Below are 23205 nucleotides of genomic sequence, written 5' to 3'. Positions count from 1 at the left end.
CTATGAAATGTCCTTTTCTCTTTTAACTTTCTGCTCTTCATTCATCTCTTAATGGCTTTGTAGAGGCAGTGGTAGCAGTCTGAATAACAAAAGTTACTGTTTTTGAGCTTTAAATTGTTCTTGAGTAATTGGCATTTTATCACTGGCAGAAAAGATTATAGAAGTTAAGGGATTTATTTTCAGTTGTGGATGGAAAATCAGGCATGGAGTCCCAGTCCTGTATTGTTAACTTTCACTGTTTTCAACAAAGTTCTGGTTGGAAAACTGGAGAAGGTTGAAGAAGTTTATGTTTATTTGTATTGAGTGGGGAAATAGCAGATTTGAGAGGGTAGGATCCAAAATCTGTGGTTTGTGTTGGAATAAAAAATTATGTTATGCTGCTGTCATGTTAGTGTAAAAGTATTGGGTGTAGCTTCATGCATTCTCATTGTTAATTTCATTACAAACTCACCTTCATGCATTTTCTCTTTTTGTGTTTTTATGGTAGCAAACTCAAATTCCTTTTTCAACTTAAAAAGAAATTTAAACTTACCCTTAAAATATCCACAGGTACACTGGGAATTGTGTTTTTGGGGCAAATGTTCTCATTTACAAGCAAAATTTCACTGGTTGTTTTTTCTTTTTTGTTTCAGGACTTGATTTCATTGGGGTTGAGGGGTCAAATTATCCCCGAAAATTTGAGACTGCTCCTGGTATGATACATCCAGGCGCCTAACTGCCCCGGATATTTTTATAGATTTTTATGAACTGAAATATCTGTGGATATGTCATTTTTCTGTCTTCCGCTTTTTCTCTTTCTGCCTTTTTCTGCTCGTTTTTTGCTTCTTAAAAATTTGGTTCATTTAATGACTAACATTTACATCAACTGATGGGATGGAAACCCTAATCTGTTATTCAGAGCATTTTCATTCTTTCTGTTCCTTAATGCTTTTTCAATATAGTCCTCTTCCTCAGTCATTTTCATACATCCCTTATAAGAAAATATCCATGAGGAATCTACATTCTTTTCTTTCCCAGATGTAGTTGCCGGAGTGCAAAAAACAAAATGCTTGCATTGAGAGATTATCTCTCAATAGTAGATAAGTTCTCAGGTCACTTACAACTCTAGGATTGTATGTATGCATTAAACCAGATCTTGGAGGAGGTGGGGAGGCTCATTTAACCATGTGGGATGGGTGTCAATGGGCAGGAAGAGGGGTATCACCAGAGAGGGAAAGGAAAATGTGGTTTATAATTTGTCCTTAACTGAGATTGGACTATAGTTTGATTCGGAGAACATTAGTAAATGGTTTGGAACTCCCCTGGTGCAATTTTAACTATTGTCTTAGGACAGGCATTGAACATATTTTTCTTTAGGAAATAGGATTTTTCATTATTAAATGATTAAAGAATTTCAGATGGGTTTATAGCTGCTATAATATTTCTTCAGTGACAATGAAATATCTGAATGCCAGACTTTAATTTTTCTAAGAAGCTTTCTCCATTTAGATAAACCTTTAAATTCTTCAATATATACTATTGTTCTATAATAGAAAAGAAAATAAAGACTGTTCTTGTCCCTTCTACAAATAGGTTTTTATTTCTTAATGTAGCCCTGTGGTCAAAGGGAAGAATACTGGTTCTTATTGAAACTTTTACCCATGTTCCTTAAAAAGGGCAGTTCCCCTTAGTGAATATATTGATTGCTGTGGATCTCTCCTGTATAAACTGAATCCCAGCTCCATCATTACCACCACGAGGAGTGTGCACACCTCCATTGTCTGTGCCATGAACTCGGCAGGTCAGATTTTCTGTATGATAAGGATTAGAAGAATAACTATCACACATACTTGATTTTATATATATTTATTTTTTTATTAATTTCAGAGAGGGAGAAAAACATCAATGATGAGGGGGAACCATTGATTAGCTGCCTCCTGCATGCCCTCCACTGGGGATTGAGCCCTCAATTCGAGCATGTGCCCCAACCAGGAATTAAACCTGGGACCCTTCAGTCCATAGGCCTACACTCAGTCCACTGAGCCAAACCAGCTAGGCTCACATACCTGATTTTTAAGTTTCGTCCAGTATCTTCTGAAAAGAACAGATCCATAGAGATTCCCTATAGTTAAGTCAATAAAATTTATAAACGTTTGCTAAGTATACTTTATTATTTTATTTTTTATTATATTTTTATTGATTTCAGAGAAGGAAGGAGAGAGAGAGAGTGAGAAACATCAATAATGAGAGAGAACCATTGATCGGCTACCTCCTGCAGGCTCCACACTGGGGATCAAGCCTGCAACCCACGCATGTGCCCTGACGGGGAATCGAAGCGTGACTTCTTGGTTGGTTCATAGGTTGATGCTCAACCACTGAACCAGCTGGCTGGGCTAAGTATGCATTTCTAAATACAGTTCCAATAGCAGACAATTGTCAGTGGTCTCAGTATTGATCTTCAGATTGGCTGCAGTATTATCTTATACCAGATAAGTAGGTGGAGTTCTGGTTTAAGTGGCTGCTGCCATTTCACTGAAATGACTGCTAAATCAGATGTTTGTGTTTCTTATGAGATTGCCTGGAGCGTTGCATTCATTGGTGTCTTGCTCTCTCGCATTTTCTTGCTCTTGTCCTTTGCTGTATAGCCATGTAACAAAAACTGAAAGTAGTTGTGAAATCATAATCTTATTAAAACCCTGGTGTTCTGAGGTAATGCTTTTCTAAATAGTCCTTTCCTCCCCTTGAAGCCCAAGAATCCTTTCTGATTACTAAATTCTGGTTACACTTTTGGCTGCCAAAAATGTACGTTAGTGTTTTCTGCACATGCTGTGGGTTGACACTTAAAAATCACTGTTTTTCCTTTATTCCTAGGTGCATGGAGGACCGCAACAGAAGAGTGGGGAACTGAAGATTGGAATGAAGATGTAGGTATTTCTAGGTCATTTTTCTTTAGTGCCTTCTATCCCTAAGTGGTGTTTAGGGATAGAAAATGGGTATGTTTCTACCCCTCAAAATTAATCCTTAAGATTCTGACCCAAAACTTTTACATCCAAAATAGTGTTCTGAGCCAGAACATTTCACATATGTTATATGAAGGAGACTGGGCATGAACAGGACTCTGTGGAACCAGACTATGGAAAGGGCAAGTGCACTTGTGTAAGTCCAAATATCTGATTGTTGGATTTATCTCAGGAAGAGATGGTGGTTGGGTAGAGCATTGGAAATGGAGTTAGGCAGGTAGTGCATTAACACCTGCTGGTGGCACAGGACTATACTTGGAACAATTTGCTATTTAGTTCACATTTGAGCATTGGTGTATAGTACTAAATTGGCTTGGAGGTGGGTACAAAGGGAGAGTTAAAGTGCCAAGTCCTTAAGTCTGATATCTGTTTGGCTCTGGAACCCTTTTAAGTTACTTGAAGCCCAACTTTATAAGTGTAATTGAAAACTATATGTAGAATTGGTTATCTTGCAGCTCTACAACTTGGAAATCTTATAGATGGGTGGCATAAGGTAGCACATAAGCAAGCTCTATGAATTCGCTGGAGTAGTACCTCAGTAAAGGAATTTTGCTGATTCCTGTCACCTCTAGCTTTTGCTGTGAATTACAGTTATCAGTGATCATGAATGAATTTCCATTTTAATATTTTTAAATGTACTTACATTCATGTTCAGGCAAGACAACTTTTGTGTTAAGAAGAAATGATATGTCAAACTGTTTTGGTGGTTAGGCCGGTGGTTTTAACATTTCAGGTGCGTCAGCATCAGGGTGATTATTTTCTATTGTAGCTGAGCTAGACTGCATTGTGAATATTTTCTAAAATTTGGCTTGTCTGCTTAAGCAACTTTCATCAGAGAATGATATATTTGGAGAAGTGGATTTCTGTTTTTAGAGGAGAGATTTTAATCAAAAGGTCAAAACAAAACAAACTTTTGAATAGTATGAAGAATTATTCCCAATAATTGCTTACCTGATTTTAGTGTCATAGTGGAGAGGGTAGGTTTAATCAAGTCAGTATTAAGGCAATAATTACATATGGTTAAAATTATCCCTGAAAAGACCTTAACTCACCAGCACTTGGGCCCTTACTACTCAAAAGCCAAGAATTAACTTTTTAAAAAATTCTGTCTTCATCTAGGCTGTCATTTTCCTTTCTTTGAGAGGAGCAGTAACAGATAAATTAATGGTTTAGGTAGAGGTGAAAGTGGGGAACTGTAATGGAAAATATATAGGTGTTTTTTTCTGTCTAGCACATATATCCACCTTCCTCTAAGTTTAGTGTGCATATTATGTGACTCTACTGTATATTTTTGGGTTTCTTGATTCTCTTCTCTTGATAAAATCATTGAGCGTGGATAGAAGGGGCTTCAAAATCGATCCATTCAGGATTCTTCAGAGTAGTTTCCCCTTCAAACAGTTTTCCATTTTTCTTGAAATTAATTCCCCTTACTTATGCCAGGATTCTGACTATAACCTACCTAACACCAGGAGTGACTAATTTCTCTTTTCCAGCTTTCTGAGACCAAGATCTTCACTGCCTCTAACGTGTCTTCAGTGCCTCTGCCTGCAGAGAATGTGACAATCACTGCTGGTCAGAGGCAAGTGTGGTAAAATTCAGTATCTTTTCCCAAAGGGATCTGCTGAGATAGCTGTAAGGAACACTGGATCTTTACAGAGTGTTGATAAATGATGATAACCAAATCACATTAGATTCTCTTTAGTTGATTGATAGATTTGTAAGTTGATAGTTTACTGAATGGAAGTCTGTATATTACAATTTTAAAATTGATTCTTCCCCTAAAATGGCCATTTAATCACATAGGTAAGCATCACAGGCATTGATTAAAACATAGCATGATAAAAAACAAAAACAAACAAACAAAAAAAAACATAGCATGATAGCCCACCTCTTTTCAAAAGACCACTCTATTACTCAGGAAATTTTAAGAGCTTTGCCAAGAACTAGGGCCAAAGCACAAACATATATTTTATTATGCCATAGATAACTTTTGAAATTTTATAAAAGTTGGGGAGATTCTCCCAATTTTTCTTGTTCCAAAGCCACTTGAAGATGTGGTCATTCAAGTATCTAGTTTTACATATTAAATATTGGTAATGGCAGATATTCTATATTTTAAAGTCATGGGTAAAAATTAATAAATTTTGTCTTGGCTGGTGTGGCTTGGTTGAGCATCATCCCATGTACCAAAAGGTCGCCGGTTCAATTCCTGGCTAGGTCATATACTCGGGATGGGGGTCCCATCCCCAGTCGGGTATGTGCATGAGTCAGCCAATTAATGTTTCTCGCTCTTCCCCTCTCCCTCTCTCTCTAAATATTAACTTTAAAAAAAAATTAGTAAATTTTGGCTCAGTTATTGAGCTGCTGTATTAAAACACTTATATTTCATTAAGTTAACCTCACTAAAAAAATATATATTTAAATATTGTCGAAACCAGTTTGGCTCAGTGGTAGAGCGTCGGTCTGCGGACTGAAAGGTCCTGGGTTCGATTCCGGTCAAGGGCATGTACCTTGGTTGCGGGCACATCCCCAGTAGGGGGCGCATCCCCGGTGGGGGGTGTGCAAGAGGCAGCTGATCTATGATTCTCTCTCATCGATGTTTCTAACTCTGTATCCCTCTCTTCCTCTCTGTGAAAAATCAATAAAATATATTTTAAAAATTAATAAATAAATAAATATTATTATGCTTGGCAATATTAGAACATAGCTAGATAGTATAGTGGCTCTTGTATATCAGTTGCTTTTGATAAATTAGACATTTCAGTCAGGACTTTGTGTTTTGGGGGGTGACTTCATGTGATTCTGGTGTTGGGGGTGTTAGAAAGTTCAGTCTTACTCATTAAGATCCTCTCTCCAATCCACTAGAATTGACCTTGCTGTTTTGTTGGGGAAGACACCATCTTCAATGGAGAATGATTCGTCCAATCTGGATCCATCTCAGGCTCCTTCTCTTGCCCAGCCTCTGGTGTTCAGTAACTCGAAGCAGAATACCATATCGCAGCCTGCTTCAGGGAACACATTTTCTCATCACAGTGTGGTAAGTAGGAAACATGGTGTATTTTAATCCAACTCATACCAAACTCTACCCTTGTAATACAGTAGTTCCTTCAGTGACAGAAGTTTGAGGCAGTAAAGTCCTCTTAAGCAGCCCTTGGTTTAGAGATGATTAGTTGGGTAGCTATGGGTACCTCTAAGGAGAGGAGTTAGCTTCAGACATACTATCGATATAAACCCTATAAAAATGAGTTAACATAATTTAATATTCATTGTGCTGAACATTGTTGGCTGTTCTTGAAGAGAAAATCAATGGCAACAAATTTTAATCCGTTTGCAGTAGAGAATTGTAGCAGTTTCCTATTTCTTAATAGAGCAGAATTGCTATATATATTTATTTAAACCAGACATTTCTGGACTAGGTTTCCAAAAGCTTTGTGTTTTCCTGAATCTGCCCACTTTTCCGTTTCTCCTTTTCTCTATAAGTGGGAATAAGAGTGCTAGTTCTGCCGAAACCAGTTTAGCTCAGCGGTAGAGCATCCGTCTGCGGACTGAAGGGTCCCGGGTTAGATTCCGGTCAAGGGCATGAACCTTGGTTGTGGGCGCATCCCCAGTGGGGGGTGTGCAAGAGGCAGCTGGTCAATGTTTCTCTCTCATCAACGTTTCTAGCTCTCTCTCTCCCTTCCTCTAAAAAATCAATAAAATATATATTTTTTAAATTAAAAAAAGAGTGCTAGTTCTGCAGATGATGTATTATGGAATTACACACGTGAGATCTATGTAATTTTATTAACCACTGTCAACCCAGTATTTATCTATTTATTTATTTATTTGATATATTTTATTGATTTTGTACAGAGAGGAAGGGAGAGAGAGAGAGAGTTAGAGACATCGATGAGAGAGTCATCAATCAGCTGCCTCTTGCACACCCCCCCACTGGGGATATGCCCGCAACCAAGGTACATGCCCTTGACCAGAATTGAACCCAGGACCTTTCAGTCCCCAAGTCGACGCTCTTTCCATTGAGCCAAACCGGTCTCGGCTCACCCCAATATTTAAAATTAAATTTTTTTAAAACATTATTCTTATTGTTGACACTATTATAGATGTTCCAATTTCCCCCCACTTTGCCCACCCTCATTCAGTCCCTCTCCCCCTTAAAAAATGTTTTTAAGTGCTTGCTTTGCCTATCTTTTAGGCTTTAGGGAAGATTATGGATAAGGTACAAATGTGGCAATAGTGGTGTTATCTGTTAATAACCTAGAACACTATGGGACATCACTTTTTGATTCCGAACATTTTAAAAATTCAAGGTCATTAACTGTGGCAAAGGAATCATTTAAGTTAAACAGATGATACAAGAACCAATTTTTTTATAGTCAGTAAATGTTAAGAAGTACTGCTTTTTCTTTTTTTTCCTGTCTTTATTTTTTGGTGGAGGGATACTATAGGTTTAAACAGATAAAAGACTGTGTATTGTACATAGTTTTATTTTTCCAATAGTAGGATTATAGTAATTATTTTATCTAGAAAATTGCTGAGCTAGCCTCTAATTCAGAATTCTGTCTGCTTTTAACTCTTGTCATAAAGTGATTTTTTTGTGCCAATAATAATTTGGTGGTTGATATTCTGCCATAGTAAAAGGTGGTAGGTGAGAAAATGAAGGAGAGAGGTAAGAAGGAAAGGAATATAAGATTAAAAAGATAAAGAAGAAAAAGAAAGATAAAGAGAGCAACAAAATGGGTCAAAGTTGTAAGAAGGTGAAAGACATCAGGAAATACTTACCAACCTCTAGAAGATAAGACTGGAAAATGTTAAGTGCTCTGTATCTCTTAAATTGCCTTTTTAAAGTTTCAACATATTTTCACTAACCCTACATTTTTTTAATGTGGTATGTTAAACTAAACATAAACGTTATTCTGTTTTTTTTCTCGTCACCTGTATTAGTCAATGTGCTGTTTAATGTTTCTTTTCCATTGAGAATAAACAGAGGTTTGATTTCCCTTAAATATTAACAGATGTGAATAATACAGAAGCCTCTATTAATTACCATGTACAATATGTGAAGATTCAGTAATTTTATATATCTTTAATATGCTTTGCACTTGTAGAATATTTGGTAGTTATTGCTGTGTGAGATCATCTTGCCACATCACATACTTTGAACTAGACTTCTGTTTTTTTGGTTTTTGTTTTTTTGTGTGTGTTTTTTTTGTATAATCTTGGAATAATAGACTGAAGTGGGGGAAATGACTTACCTTGAGTCAGACAGTCTGGTTCTGTATAAGAAAGCGTTGCTCAGCTGAAACCAGTTTGGCTCAATGGATAGAGCTTCAGCCTGCAGACTGAAGGGTCCCAGGTTTGATTCCGGTCAAGGGCATGTACATTGGTTGCGGCCATATCCCTGGGAGGGGCTGTGCAGGAGGCAGCTGGTTGATGTTTCTCTCTCATCGATGTTTCTAGCTCTCTATCCCTCTCCCTTCCTCTCTGTAAAAAATCAATAAAATATATTTTAGAAAAGAAAAAAAGCGTTGCTCAATCATGATAATGATTATAGGGTTAAATATCAATAAGAATTTAAGGAAAATGAGATTAAATCTCCTTGGAGGTTTCCTAGAATAGTTAAGGTCCCATGGTTCATATTCTGGACTAGGCTGATAGTTTTACTTGGTGTAGCAGGCAATGGGGAGAATCTCCCAAAAGCATACGAGTAAATTTTGCTTTGTTGTCATGATTACCTCATACTTGGATACACATAGAGAAAACAGTTAAATCATAGTGACTCATTTGATTGTCTGGTGAAGGTAGGATGGCCCCTAAAATTGTCTTTGCTTCTATGCCAGCTACCGTGTTTTCCCAAAAATAAGACATCCTCCGAAAATAAGACCTAGCGCATGGAAAGATAAGACATACCCTGAAAATAAGACCTAGCGCATGGAAAGATAAGACATACCCTGAAAATAAGACCTAGTGCAACTTTGGGAGAAAAATTAATATAAGACACTGTCTTATTTTCAGGGAAACAGGGTATTAGCAGCATAGCGATGAGACTCTAATTAGTTGTTTTTGTTCCTTTTTTAAAAATCCTCATCTGAGGACTACTTAGAGGAAGGGAGGAGAGGGGGAGAGAAACAAACATTGATGTGAGAGAGAAACACCAACTGTTGGTTTGCCTTCCGTACATTCCTGCAACCCAGGTACGTGCCCTGACCTGGAATCAAATTGGCAAGCCTTTGGTGTACGGGATATTGCTCAACCAACCTAGCTAGCCACTCTGGCCGGGCTGTTTTTGTTCCTTTTGAGCTGTGGAGTGGAAAGGGGGAAAATATCCTCTAATCATTAGAGCTTTATGCCTGAGCTAGAGGGAGAAGGAGAAGGAGGAAGTGCTGATAAAAGTATAAATTTTAATAGCTGTCATTTCTATTGAGTATTTACTGTGTTCTATGCACACATTAAATGCTGTACATACATTGTTTGATCCTACAACTTTCTGAGGAACTACTTCTATTTCTATTTTCAGATGAGGGAAAATGAGGTGCAGAAAAATTACTTTTCCATGGTTACATAACTGGGATTTGAATCTAGATAGTCTGACTCCGGAGCTTGTGTTCTAACGGACTCTGCTGTGTACTCAGTCTGGTGACAGTCTTTACTTGTCTCATTTATACTGGCTCTCACCCTGGATAAGTGTCTTTTTGAGTAGCTGAACAAGGTTGTTGGCTATAGATTTCTCTAATCTCTGATTTACAGGTGAGCATGTTAGGGAAAGGATTTGGCGATGTCAGTGAAGCTAAAAGTGGCAGCACCACAGGCTCCCAGTTCTTGGAGCAATTCAAGACTGCTCAGGCCCTGGCTCAGTTGGCAGCTCAGCATTCTCAATCTGGAACCACCACCACCTCCTCTTGGGACATGGGCTCCACCACACAGTCCCCATCGCTGGTGCAGTATGGTGAGAAAAATGGAAAGTGTATTGAATTCTTTAAGCATTGGAGCATTACTGTTAAGCAGGAGTAGGGTGTAGAGAGTATGTCCTGAACTAAGGAAAAGGGCTGCCAAATGACTAGTTTCCCACAGTGATTTCCCCTAGTGAGCTGGGCTTTCTGAAGCTGGGGAATAATAAAAAGTCTATAATATTAGGTCTAGTAATAATTAATGTCGTTTTCTAATACTTTTTTAAAATCTAATTTATTTAAACAATACAACAAAATTTAATCAACAATATAGTTGCCGTTGTTTTCTACTACTTGTGCCCAACGCTCAGGAAGCATTTTAATCCCTATGTTGTAAAATTCTTGTGATTTTGATGCAAAAAATTCGGTCAATGCATTTTTGAGGCATTCTTCATTATTAAATTTTTTTCCAAGAAGAAAGTTTTGCAAAGAACGAAACAAATGGTAATCGGAAGGGGCAATATCAGGAGAATATGCAGGTTGAGGGAGAACTTCCCATTCCAACTGGCGCAGTTTTTCAGCAGTGATTCTTGCAGTATGCGGTCGTGCGTTATTGTGGTGAAGAAATACGCCCTTCCGATTACTCAGCGCGGGTTCTTTTTCTCTTAAAGCTTGGGCTAACCTTTCCAATTGGGCACTATACACTGCACTTGTAATGGTTTGGTTAGATGGTAAAAGTTCATAATGAAGAATTCCTTTAAAATTCCACCAAACACACAACACCACTTTTTTCGCATGCAAGTCAGGTTTTGGCGTGGGCTGCGGAGCCTCATTTTTGTCCAACCATTGAGGCCGCCTTTTCAAATTAACATACAGCACCCATAGTTCATCTCCGGTAACAATTTGCTCTAAAAACGGCAAACCGTTTTGACGAGAGAGGAGCGAACTGCAAATTGTGACTCTTTGATTACGGTTGTTGTCGGTCAACTCATGAGGAACCCATTTTCCAAACTTTTGGACTTTGCCAAGTGCACGCAATTGATTGGAAATTGTTTTTTGTGAACAATTTAAAGCTGTCGCAAGCTCTTGTTGGGTAATTTGAGGATTTTGCACCAAAAGAGCTTGAAGAGCTTCTTGATCAAAATTGGACACACGGCCTCGACCACTCTTGTCATCTAACGAAAAATTTCCCTCGCGAAATTTCTCAAACCAACGCTGGCATTTTCTGGCGCTAACTGCATCTTGACCAAGAGCACTACAGATGTTTTTTGCAGCCTCACTTGCTTTTCTTCCTAATTGGAACTCGTAAAGCATGCAGTGCCGAATATGCTCTTCATCCGCCATCTTCTTAGCCCTAGTTTTGCAACAAAAACCAAACCAAACCAAACTTTTTCAAGCAAAACTTGATAATTGCACTTCACAGGTTCTGTAGATACCACGTGTTTGAAGGTTATGTCAATACAAGTCAACGCCAAGCAAGATTTTAAACGTTTTAAAAACGACATTAATTATTACTAGACCTGATAAAAGGCTATAAATTCTTTCATTAAATTTAGCTTTATACATATTTATAGTCTTCTGTTGACCTGGGGATTTTTTTTAATTCCCTCGATTTATCTTTAGTGTTTGAAATTAGCATATTCCCTTTGGAAAGTTTCATGGACTTGGCCATTTTATGACTTTATACTCTAAACAGGGACAGTTCCTAGATTTCTGTCTTAACAGGTAGGGTAATAGTGTTGATTCAATTAGGTTCCTAGGCTCTACATAAGAACAAATGTGATCCAATGATTGTTACCTACAGAAATGAGATAATGCCTTAAAAGAGGACCTATTTATATGAGTTTCTAATCCTAAAGACCTTGTTCATGGCTCAAGAGCAGGATAACAGCGTTTTCTTGAAGTTCATCAGTATCTCTGGCCTTACACATAGTGGGTTTACTCACGCAGATTTGAAGAACCCAAATGATTCAACAGTGCACAGCCCCTTTACAAAGAGCCAGGCTTTCACTCCATCGTCAACCATGATGGAGGTGTTCCTTCAGGAGAAGCCCCCCGCAGCGGCTACCTCCACGGCCGCACCTCCACCCCCCTCTTCTCCGCTGCCAAGCAAACCCACCTCGGCTCCACAAATGTCTCCTGGGTCTTCAGACAACCAGTCCTCCAGCCCTCAGCCGGCTCAGCAAAAACTGAAACAGCAGAAGAAAAAAGCCTCCTTGACTTCTAAGGTACTTGAACTTTTAGATATATATTGCCCTGGGCAAGACTGTGTATGATTTGGGAATTGAGATTGTAAGAGTATTAGTTTGGGAAATTGAAGCACGTTTTTTTTTTTTATTAGTCTCACAGTAAGGTTACAATAAGGCATTATTTTCTCTTCTCTACAGATTCCTGCTCTGGCTGTGGAGATGCCTGGCTCAGCAGATATCTCAGGGCTAAACCTACAGTTTGGGGCATTGCAGTTTGGGTCAGAGCCTGTGCTTTCTGATTATGAGTCCACTCCAACCACGACCGCCTCTTCAAGCCAGGCTCCAAATAGCCTCTATACCAGCACGGCCAGGTAGTGGGAACCTCAGTCATAAGGCTTCTTGTATTAGGTTTTTACCACTTTTTCTAAGGATCTTCACTTATTCTTCTAACTCTAGGGATGACAAGTCTCTGACCGAGTGAGAAAATAATAGCCACTTTTAAAAAGTAGCGCTTTAAAATGTCATTACTAGGATCATCTGTAACTCTAAACAGAGGGAAATAATACCCTTTGAGTACTTCTAGAACAGTAAAACACAGATCTTACAGAGGTGTACCGTACCTCTAATGGAAAGTACCTTGGCATCTGCCACAGCTAAAAATGCTTTTGAAAAAAAATAAAAATAAGTAAAAATGCTTTTGACACTTTTAGTGCTTTGGTTTGGGACTTAGGCCTTTGAAGAATATAACTTGGAACTCCTAAGAAGGAGAAAGCATTGATGTATAATTAGACAGATGAAAAGGAACCTTTCCAATAGAAACTTTCCTACTTCCTCTGATACTTCAGGGGGGGCCTTCTTAAGCAATAGGAAATCCTGGAGGGCCGACACCGGTTTGGCTCAGTGGATAGATCGTCAGCCTGCTGACTGAAGGGTCCCAGGCTCGATTCCGGTCAAGGGCATGTACCTTGGTTGCGGGCATATCCCCAGTTGGGGGTGTGCAAGAGGCAGCTGATTGATGACTCTCTCATCGATGTCTCTAACTCTCTATCTCTCTCCCTTCCTCTTTGTAAAAAAATCAATTATATGTATTGTGTGTGTGTGTGTATATATATATATATATATATATATATATATATATATATTTTTTTTTTTTTTTTTTTTTTTTTTTTTTTTTTTAAGGAAAAAGAAAATCCTGGAGGAATTTTAGGGGTCTGGGCTGCTTTTCTCAATCCTTAGAATTAAAATAAATAAATAAATGAAAATAGGTGTTTGGCCCTAGCCTAGATATTTTGAATCATATGCCATTAATGCATGAGAATATTTCAAAAGTTTCTGTCAGAAAGATTTACCAGTAACTTTGTATTTAATGGGATTTTTGAAAGAGACAAGGGCTCAGAATTACTTAAAATGTATATGAGCAAAAGAAGATGCTCTCACGCTTAGGGTTCATGCTATGATGAAGGGACCGATTAGTGTATCCTTTCTACTGACTTGTAGCCTCTTTTTCTTATAACAGCAGAATATAGGGGGGACAATAAATGTTTTAAACTCCTCTAAATGTTTAAACTAAATATTTTAAATTCTTAATTCAAATACTTAGCTCTGTAGGTTATGGAAATGCATTCAGTTGTCAGGAGAAATGATGGTTTCTTTTATTGTTGCTGGAAATTTTCTTTTTGGATTGAAATAACTTTAGTAGTTAGTTAATCTCCCCTGTTTCCTTAGTATCAATCGATCTGCTTTATTTAATTTCTCTGATAGATTTCTTCTTTATTACCCACAGTGAATCTTCATCTACAATTTCATCTAATCAGAGTCAGGAGTCCGGTTATCAGAGTGGCCCAATTCAGTCGACAACCTATACCTCCCAAAACAATGCTCAGGGCCCTCTGTATGAACAGAGATCCACGCAGACTCGGCGGTTCCCCAGCTCCATCTCTTCATCACCCCAAAAGGACCTGACTCAGGCAAAGGTAGTGTCTTCATGAACCTTGATTAGAAACATAGTGGGCAGGGGCCTTTTAATAGTAGTGTTTTGTTTCTTGACAAATAGTGCTAAGACACCTCAGAAGTGCTTATTGAGAAGCTGTTAAAAGTACATTTCTGTGGTTGGTGAAATAAAATGTTATTTTTAGCAAGCCTGGAGACTCAGAACCAGAAAACTATTCTCTCTGCACTCAAGAGTCATTCTTTCTAGGAGAATCAGACCCACTGCCTGTGTTCTGAATGGATTGCTGGAAGAGCTGATTGCTAGCATGCTGGGTGCATAGCAGTAGATCTCACCTCTTGGCTTGGTGAGGGGGATAGCTTATGCCAGAGGTGATACGGTGGCACTGTCAGGTGCAGCCAGAAAAATAAGTGACTTGGCTGAACTACCTTACTCCAACATTTCCCCCAAGGATCACTGGATTTGGGCTTTATTCTGCAGCTATTTGGGTTTGGGATATATTCAGCAATCTGGGGGTTGCTTTCTGTTGCTTTGGGTCACACAGGGTTTATGTCTCTTTGTTTTGTTTTTTCATGTTTGCTTGTTTATCTTTGTTGTTTTAATATATTTTTACTGATTTTAGAGAGGAAGGGAGGGAGGGGAGATACAGAAACATCAATGATGAGAGAGAATAATTGATTGGCTGCCTCCTGCATGCCCCCTGCTGGAATAGAGCCTGAAACCCACGCATATGCCTTTGATTGGAATCGAACCTGGGACCCTTCAGTTCCCAGGCCAATGCTCTATCCATTGAGCCAAACTGCCTAGGGCATCTTTGTTTTGTTGTTAATTTTTGTTTTATTTTCTTTTGTTAGCCTAATTATGTTAACTTACAGAATTTTGTTGAAAATTAAGTTGTGTCAGTCAGTACTAATTTGTTCTGTTCACTTGAATTTATCTATTTATCTCCTGTTTTACATCAGAATGGCTTCAGTTCTGTGCAGGCCACGCAGTTACAGACCACGCAATCTGTTGAAGGTGAGTGTTCTCCAGGTTTTTTTCCTCCCAGTTATAGTGTTTTTTTCCTTTTTTTGTTAATCTTCACCAAAGAATATTTTTCCATTGATTTTTGGAGAGAGTGGAAGGGAGAGGGGAGAGACAGAGAAAGAGAAAGAGAAAATTGATTGGTTGCCTTCCACATGCACCTGACTAGTATCCAACCTAGGACCCTTCAGCCTGAGAGCAGTCTACGTTCTGTCCTTTGAACCAAACCACCTACGTGTGTAGTGTTTTCCCTGTCCTTTCACTATTTTTGTATTTCCTAGATTGTAGTGAAAATAGCCCCAGCTCAATGATCAGAACATGTGGTTATAGTCTTAGTTTGGTTCTGTCTTGTTGTTTAATCTCAAACCATCCTAACTTTTAGGTTTTCTGTCTTAAAATGGTGTAATACCCTTGGTTCCCTTCACTGGGTAAAGGAGATCAGTGCTCTGAAATGCTTGGAATTAAAAAACGGAAAAGGATTCGACCTAAACACAAATGATCCATTATTAAATAACTCAAGACTCTTGTCTTTGGGACAGCCAAGAACTATAGTCATCATTTCATTTTAAAAGTTGTTTTGTTTTTTTTTAAATATGTTTTTATTTATTTTAAAGGAAGGAAGGGAGAAGGAAAAAAACATACATCAGCTGCCTCCTGCATGCCCCCTACTAGGGATCGGGCCCACACCCTGGCCGTGTGCCCTGATAGGAATCTAACCAGCGACCTTTTTCGTGCATGAGATATGCTCAACCAACTGAGCCACACCTATAGACATTCCTTCCTCTGATGAGATGACTTCCTTTCTTCATTTCCAGGTGCTACAGGCTCTGCAGTGAAATCTGACTCACCTTCTACTTCTAGTATCCCCCCTCTCAGTGAAACAGTATCTGCAGCTTCCTTATTGACGACAACCAATCAACACTCATCCACTTTGGGTGGCTTGAGTCACAATGAGGAGATTCCAAATACTACTACCACACAACACAACAGGTGATTTGGGGTGAGGATTGGAGGTTAGAGTTGGTGGGAGCTCTCTGGTTCTATCTTATTAACCCTCTACCTGGCTCAGATCACTTTAGCTAAGTAGATTACCTAAAAGGTATGGGAAGTAAAGACAGGATGATTATTTTCCCTTTTCAACATCCATTTTACCTTTGCTCTCTACCCCAGGCTGGCTATTTTGCTGACTATATTATCTTAGATTTCCTTGGTCCTATATTCTGTCTTATTTTCTTGCTTTATTTTTTTTTTTAATATATTTTATTGATTTTTTTACAGAGAGGAAGGGAGAGGGATAGAGAGTTAGAAACATCGATGAGAGAGAATCATCGATTGGTTTCCTCTTGCACATCCCCCACTGGGGATATGCCCGCAGCCAAGGTACATGCCCTTGACCGGAATCGAACCTGGGACCTTTCAGTCTGCAGGTCTATGCTCTAGCCACTGAGCCAAACCGGTTTTGGCTGTATTTTTTTTTTTTTTTTAAATATATTTTATTGATTTTTTTTTTTACAGAGAAGAAGGGAGAGAGATAGAGAGCTAATAACGTCAATGAGAGAGAAACATCGACCAGCTGCCTCCCGCACCCCCCCCACCTGGGACGTGCCCGCAACCAACGTACATGTCCCTGACCGGAACCGAACCTGGCACCCCTCAGTCCACAGACCGACACTCTACCATTGAGCCAAACCAGCTTCAGCATGTATTTTTTTTTAATGTTTTTATTGATGTTTAAGAAGAGAGAAAGGAAGAGGGATAGAGAGGTAGAAACATCGATGAGAAAGAACCATTGATCCATTGCCTCTTACATGCCCCCTGCTGGGGATTAAGCCCTTAACCCAGACATGTGCCCTGACCAGGAAGTGAACCTGTGACCTCTTGGTTCATGGGTCGATGCTCAACCACTGAGCCAAACTGGCCAAACTCTTGCTGTATTCTTAATTGAAGCTTCAGGTCAGGTGACAATAGCACTGTGTCTTATGACACCCTCTTTTTTTCTTTTTTTGTTACAGTACTTTATCTACTCAGCAGAATACCCTTTCGTCATCAACATCTTCTGGGCGTACTTCGACATCCACTCTTTTGGTAAGCATGGTACTATAAAAAAATTGTGGTTTTTTTATACTTACTACTTTCCAACAATAAGATTCTCCTAAGGGATTTTGAGGTGGCAAAATGATCATTGATTTGAGGTTTTCAAAGCCCTGGAAGTAACTTTCCTGAATCATTGTGTGACTTTTTTTTTTTTTTTAACTGAAGGTGGGTGTGGCTTTTGTATGCTACAATAACTTCTGTAAGAATATCTTTTCTAACTGGTACAGGCATTTTTATTCTTGGTCTGAGATATGCTGAACATGAGTCCTGAAAATTGTGTGAATCTGAGCATCTGTAAAAGTAGAGATGAAATAAGAGCTTTTGATCAAATTAATTTCACTGTTGTGATTTATAGCAACTATTTCATTACTCTGAGATGGTAAGAAAGACAACTAACATTTGGAGCAAAGGTGTCTGGTTTGCCAGGAGCCTAGGGGAGATAATGAGGGCTAAGATTTTTCTAGGAGCCTGTTGTTTCTCAAATATACGATTTCGTGTTTAAGTTTATTAGAACTTTTTCCTGTCCCATGAACTGGTCTTATTCTGAATTAATGAAGAGTGTAGGAGAAAAGGCTATGTTATATTTTTTGTATTTAAACTATCTCTGTCTTCTTATTGGCCAACCAGCGTTGGTTTGGGGGGAGGTTGGTTTGTCCCCACTCTCTCTGCTACTGTTCTGAACAGTGTAATGGTGTGTAGTGGGTCTTTTGTTACCATCCTTATCAGATGACTCTTAGGGAATTGTCTACCAGTAAAGTATTTAGTAATTTCTTCTAATTTGGCAGAGTACAATCTGGTACCATTCCTCAGCCTTTTTTTTTTTAATTTTTAATTTTATTTTATTGATTTTTTACAGAGAGAACGGGAGAGGGAGAGAGAGTTGGAAATATCAATGGGAGAGAAACATCGATCAGCTGCCTCCTGCACACCCATTGATCAGCTTCCTCCTGTACATGCCCTTGACCGGAATCGAACCTGTGACCCTTGAGTCCGCAGGCTGATGCTCTAGCCACTGAGCCAAACCAGTTAGGGCCATTCCTCAGCCTTTTTAATTGGGAAGTTGATTGATGATATAATCAACAGGGATTATTGATCTTTCCTGACCGGTTATGCTAATTGCTGTTTCCTCCTCCTCTCTTCCACCGCTCTCTTTTTGAAGCACACAAGCGTGGAGAGTGAGGCGAATCTTCATTCTTCCTCCAGCACTTTCTCCACAACGTCCAGCACAGTCTCTGCACCTCCGCCAGTGGTCAGTGTCTCCTCCAGTCTCAATAGTGGCAGCAGCCTGGGCCTCAGCCTAGGCAGCAACTCCACTGTCACAGCCTCGACTCGAAGCTCAGTTGCTACAACTTCAGGTAGCCCTGCATAGAAAAGGTGGATGGCATTCCTTTGGGATGAAGGAGAGAAGTAATTGTGTAACAGTATAAAAATGTAATTTCTTTTTTAGGAAAAGCTCCTCCTAATCTCCCTCCTGGGGTCCCGCCATTGTTGCCTAATCCGTATATTATGGCTCCAGGGCTGTTACATGCCTACCCGGTAAGTGAGACTTTGGGGTCTTCTCCAAAAAATGAAGATGGTGTGGCTACTCTTTATAAATCTGGCTTCCGGAAGAACACTGTAATTAAAATATAGAACAGATGAGTGGTTGTTGCATGAAAACAGGGCTTTAATCTTTGTAGTTTTGAGAAAAAAATAACAGTTTTCAGAGAGGAAGGACTAAATGGAGGCCAGGCCCTCTGTTGTATATTTTCTCTGTGAAATACATCTTCTCAGCCTAAGAAGCCAAAAGCCAGAATGTCCACCTGATATCCCTTTTAATTTCTTAGAGAATTATTTTCTCTAGTTGAATTGATTTCCTATCTATGAGGGTCTTTACTGGCTCCCACCTGGTCAGACCAGAGTTCCTAACTCTATTAGGTCTACGTGAAAATAGGTGGCTAACAGTAGTTGCTTTTTGCAAATGGGTTTGAGGTAGAAATAGGTGACATCTGTAATACTGTGAAAACTATATATTTCAATTTAAAAAAAAATTCTGTTATATTGGTTTTGGGGAGAGAAGAAGGGAAGGAGGGAGGGAGGAACTCAATGTGAGAGAGAAACATCGTTCACTTTAGCTGCCTTCTGCATGCCTCCTATAGAGATCAAGTCTGCCACCTGGGCATGTGCCCTGACCAGAAATCAAATCAGCAACCTCTTGGTGTATGGGACGACACCCAAACCAAGTGAGCCACACCAGCCAGGGCTAAGCCATGTTTTGAAAACTATAAGAGACAGGCTGGTGGAACAGAAAGTAAGAGCAGGCTATTTATGTATGACTTGTGTTCGAATCCAGTCTAGTTGAATCACTAGTGTATAACTCAAGGAAAGCTTCAATACCTTTCATGAATCATTTAACCTCTTTGTATTCACTTCTTTCTTCTTAAAGGAAACTAAAGGAAACAATTTGTCTCCTACTCTTCCCTAAAAGTGAGGATGAACGTTCTGTTGATTTATCTTGTTTCCTAGCTCCTTGGTTTACTAATATCATGATCTGTCCACATTAGTATTGTTACATGCTTGTATCTTTCAGCCACAAGTATATGGTTATGATGACTTGCAGATGCTTCAGACAAGATTTCCATTGGTGAGTATGTGATGTAGGGCGTAGGAAAAGAAAGCAATCTTAAAATTAGTCTTGGGGGGGAGGATTGCTTTCACATTATCAGATGATAAGTCATAGCTCTTTCCCAACCATTATCTTCATACACACCCTTTGATTTAAGATATATCAAAGTATGGTGTCTTGGGAAGTGGCTCTAATAGAAGATAACTTAAAAGAAAAATCAATTGTGGCATTTTTGAAGTAAACAAATTTTAGCATTTTATAACTCAGGGTACCCTGGAACTCTCAAGATGCTTTCTGTATGTTTCAGACACTTTGAATTATAGAAAGATCTATTTTCTCATTAGTAGTAGACTATTAGCGATAATTATCTACAGATTTGAGAATATTACTGGTCCTGGTGGACTTGGTGTGTTTTATACTGGGCATACCAGTAGACCTTGCTTGACTGTGCCCATGGCCAGGCAGGGGGGACAGAGTATACAAGAGTAATTTGGAGTTTGTGCCAATTCTAGCCAGCCTATTCAGTGGCTGGATAAGTTGCATTACTTCAACAATTTCCTGCCTCTCAACAGAGAGAATAATGGCATTAACTGCTCTTTTAATTCTCTCTTCTAGGATTACTACAGCATCCCATTTCCCACACCCACCACGCCGCTAACTGGGAGGGATGGTAGCCTGGCCAGCAACCCTTATTCTGGTAGGACTGGGGTAGGGCTAAATAAAAGGAGAGTGTGTTGAGATTGGAGGCAGAAACCTGATTAGTAGCAGGAAGGGACCCAGTTCAGTTAAGATCTTTGGCAGAAATAGAGAATGGATGTGATGAGTCAGTATTGGTAGATTCAGAATCCTGCTGAAGTTGAGCATCTGGCAAGTTTTTCCTTAGCTCACTTTTTGTCCCCCTGTGATTCAGATGATATTTTGATTTGGTTTTCAGATATTCTCCAGCTTTATCCAGGAAAGGCAGTGGTTGAACTGGCCTTCCTCGGCTCATCTCTGCTCCTGTACCCTACTCACAGGAGCAGTCCCAATGCCATTATCTTGATTATCCATGGGCCGCCTTCTGTTGTCCTCACTGATCTACCATTTTCTGGACCTATCATTGTTTTTGTTTTGTTTTGTTTGATTTTTTTACAGAGAGGAGGGGAGAGTTAGAAACATTGAGAGAGAAACATCCATCAGCTGCCTCCTGCATAAAACCTACTGGGGCTGTGCCCACAACCAAGGTAATGAATGCTCTTGACCAGAATCGAACCTGGGACCCTTCAGTCTGCTGATGCTCTATCCAGTGAGCCAAACTGATCAGGTTCTATCGTCATTTTTTTGAATCCAGCATGGAGTGTTTCCATGGAGGTAGATTTAGGGGAGATGAAATGAGTAGGCAGGGAAATCATGCAGGAATTTTATTCTGGGAGCCTGTCTCTGCTGCAGCATTGCACAGTCATTCGACATTAGTGCTTGCTGTGGAGCTGCAAAGAAATGTAATTCACATTTAACAGGATTTTCTGAAATCATGTGAAACCAGAAGTAGTAATCCTGCTTTGGTGTGGAGGGTGAAAGAGGCAGGTACATTTAGCCTCTCCTGTCACAGGTGACCTCACAAAGTTTGGCCGTGGGGATGCCTCCTCCCCAGCCCCGGCCACTACCTTGGCCCAACCCCAACAGAACCAGACGCAGACTCACCACACCACGCAGCAGACATTCCTGAACCCGGCGCTGCCTCCTGGCTACAGTTACACCAGCCTGCCATACTACACAGGGGTTCCGGGCCTCCCCAGCACCTTCCAGTATGGGCCTGCTGTGTTCCCTGTGAGTACTGGTTTTTCCTTGCAGTAAAGTATCCTAACCCTGGACACTATTGTAGGTGCTTTCAAGGACTTTTTAATAATGGATGGAGCAGAACACGTTCTCTTTCTGCCTGGAGGAGGGAATGGGGCTGAAATTGGGGGTATTGGGATAAGGATTACCTATTCTTAGAATTAGCTAAAATACGAATATGATGGTATATAGCTTTACTCCCAGACTGTCTTTCATTCCCTGTTATCACTGCCCTTTTCCCTTCTTTCAAAGTACCATTTATTGACTTCACTGATTTTAGAAAGTTGATAGGAAGCCTATTTCATTCTGTAAGCGAACTGTGGTCAGCCTATATCACAATGGGTAATCATCTGAATGCTTGAGTCCCTGAACGAAAATGGGTAGGGTGAGATCCAAAAAAGCAAAAACAAAACAAAACAAAAACACACAACCAGAAAATGGGTAGGGAGAATGGTAGTCTGCTTCCATTTCACTGCAGTTCTGGCCTTTTTACTCTTTAGGTGGCTCCTACCTCTTCCAAGCAGCATGGTGTGAATGTCAGTGTGAATGCATCGGCCACCCCTTTCCAACAGCCAAGTGGATATGGGTCTCATGGATACAACACTGGTAAGCTTATCTTGACCCCAGCTGTCAGTGGTGCCTGTGGGATGTTATTAAATGAGTTTCAAGGAGGAAGACTCCATGCTTGATAAAATTGTGTTGGTGAAGGTGTGCTGCTGCTCATGTATGATTGTTAATGATTGACTTGCTTGTGTGTCTGCCTGAGCAGCCCCAACAGAGGAGCTTGATACTAGACCATATAGTCATTACTCAGGACAGGGATGGCCTGGAGCATGAATTGACTATTAGCATATGCTGGCTGGCCTAATATTTAGGTGGGAAGCAGGGCAAGGGGCCCCAAGATTTCATTGAGATGTCAATGGAGGCAAGTGTTAATGTGTATGGTACTGATCATACAAAAGAGGCCATATTTATATAATAGAAGGGTTAAAAGGTTTCTTTGCTAGTGTGCTATAGTAGACTTAGTTTAAATATCTTTGTAGTACTACTTTATGTGGCCTCCTTTAAGTCCCAAGCTAGGAGACCTAAAATATGGACAAAAAGAATTAGGGCATGAGTATAGGCATACCTTGGAGATATTGTGGATTCTCTTCCAAACCACCATAATAGAATGATTGTAGTCTTTGGTGGTGGATGGTCTTGCCTTCACGTTCCAAAAAATGCAACACTTGTGAGGTGCAATAAAACCAAGTATGCCTGTACTCAATAAAGTGAAAGTTGGACCTTTAGGTTCCTTCACTTGTGTGTCTGGGCTCCTTGCAAAATCCATTTGCACATCTGATGGCAGGGAGGTAAATGTTGGAATCTCCTTAATGGGTACTGACCTAAAAGATTCTTAGTCCAACCCTTGCCTGACACCTATACTCCACTTTTGGAGGACAGGGAGTAAGAAAAGGAGTCTTTGAATAAAACAATTCCATCTACTTTTTTCAGTGATTTGTAGATGAATATGGGTGGGGGGAGGAGGATGGGGTTGAGGGTTGTACTTCAAAAATCTGCTCAATTATGGTTTCATGATGATTTGGATGGAGCTGCATATGCATTCTTTTTTTTCTTTTTCTTTTATATTTTATTGATTTTTTACAGA

General features: G+C 39.7%; 1 protein-coding gene and 1 non-coding gene across 28 annotated transcripts in view; both read left to right on the top strand.

Moving 5' to 3' along the window:
• UBAP2L (ubiquitin associated protein 2 like) overlaps nucleotides 1-23205 on the top strand; it is a 47402-nt gene that overhangs the window by 16988 nt on the left and 7209 nt on the right. For 14 of the 27 annotated variants that reach the window (XM_045583359.1, XM_045583360.1, XM_045583358.1 and 11 more), the window contains exons 9-24: nucleotides 2851-2903; nucleotides 4493-4578; nucleotides 5865-6036; nucleotides 9744-9942; nucleotides 11834-12111; nucleotides 12271-12443; nucleotides 13856-14045; nucleotides 14983-15037; nucleotides 15859-16033; nucleotides 17056-17128; nucleotides 18297-18492; nucleotides 18585-18673; nucleotides 19707-19760; nucleotides 20358-20439; nucleotides 21331-21548; nucleotides 22058-22163. In XM_045583359.1, coding sequence (XP_045439315.1) covers nucleotides 2851-2903; nucleotides 4493-4578; nucleotides 5865-6036; nucleotides 9744-9942; nucleotides 11834-12111; nucleotides 12271-12443; nucleotides 13856-14045; nucleotides 14983-15037; nucleotides 15859-16033; nucleotides 17056-17128; nucleotides 18297-18492; nucleotides 18585-18673; nucleotides 19707-19760; nucleotides 20358-20439; nucleotides 21331-21548; nucleotides 22058-22163 — 2199 coding nt within the window. Of the gene's footprint in view, nucleotides 1-632; nucleotides 693-2850; nucleotides 2904-4492; nucleotides 4579-5864; nucleotides 6037-9743; nucleotides 9955-11833; nucleotides 12112-12270; nucleotides 12444-13855; nucleotides 14046-14982; nucleotides 15038-15858; nucleotides 16034-17055; nucleotides 17129-18296; nucleotides 18493-18584; nucleotides 18674-19706; nucleotides 19761-20357; nucleotides 20440-20652; nucleotides 20845-21057; nucleotides 21206-21330; nucleotides 21549-22057; nucleotides 22164-23205 lie in introns of those variants that run through there. The other 13 variants (XM_045583355.1, XM_045583356.1, XM_045583350.1 and 10 more) reach the window with 5 other exon arrangements.
• Nucleotides 20163-20298, top strand: LOC118721848. The gene has a single exon (XR_004988858.1). It is a non-coding gene; the product is annotated as a small nucleolar RNA SNORA58 (small nucleolar RNA).

Source organism: Pipistrellus kuhlii, unplaced genomic scaffold (assembly GCF_014108245.1).
Source record: "Pipistrellus kuhlii isolate mPipKuh1 unplaced genomic scaffold, mPipKuh1.p scaffold_m20_p_18, whole genome shotgun sequence".
Lineage (NCBI taxonomy): Eukaryota > Metazoa > Chordata > Mammalia > Chiroptera > Vespertilionidae > Pipistrellus > Pipistrellus kuhlii.
Note: the sequence above shows the minus strand (reverse complement) of the source record. Positions and strands in the feature narration are given on the sequence as shown.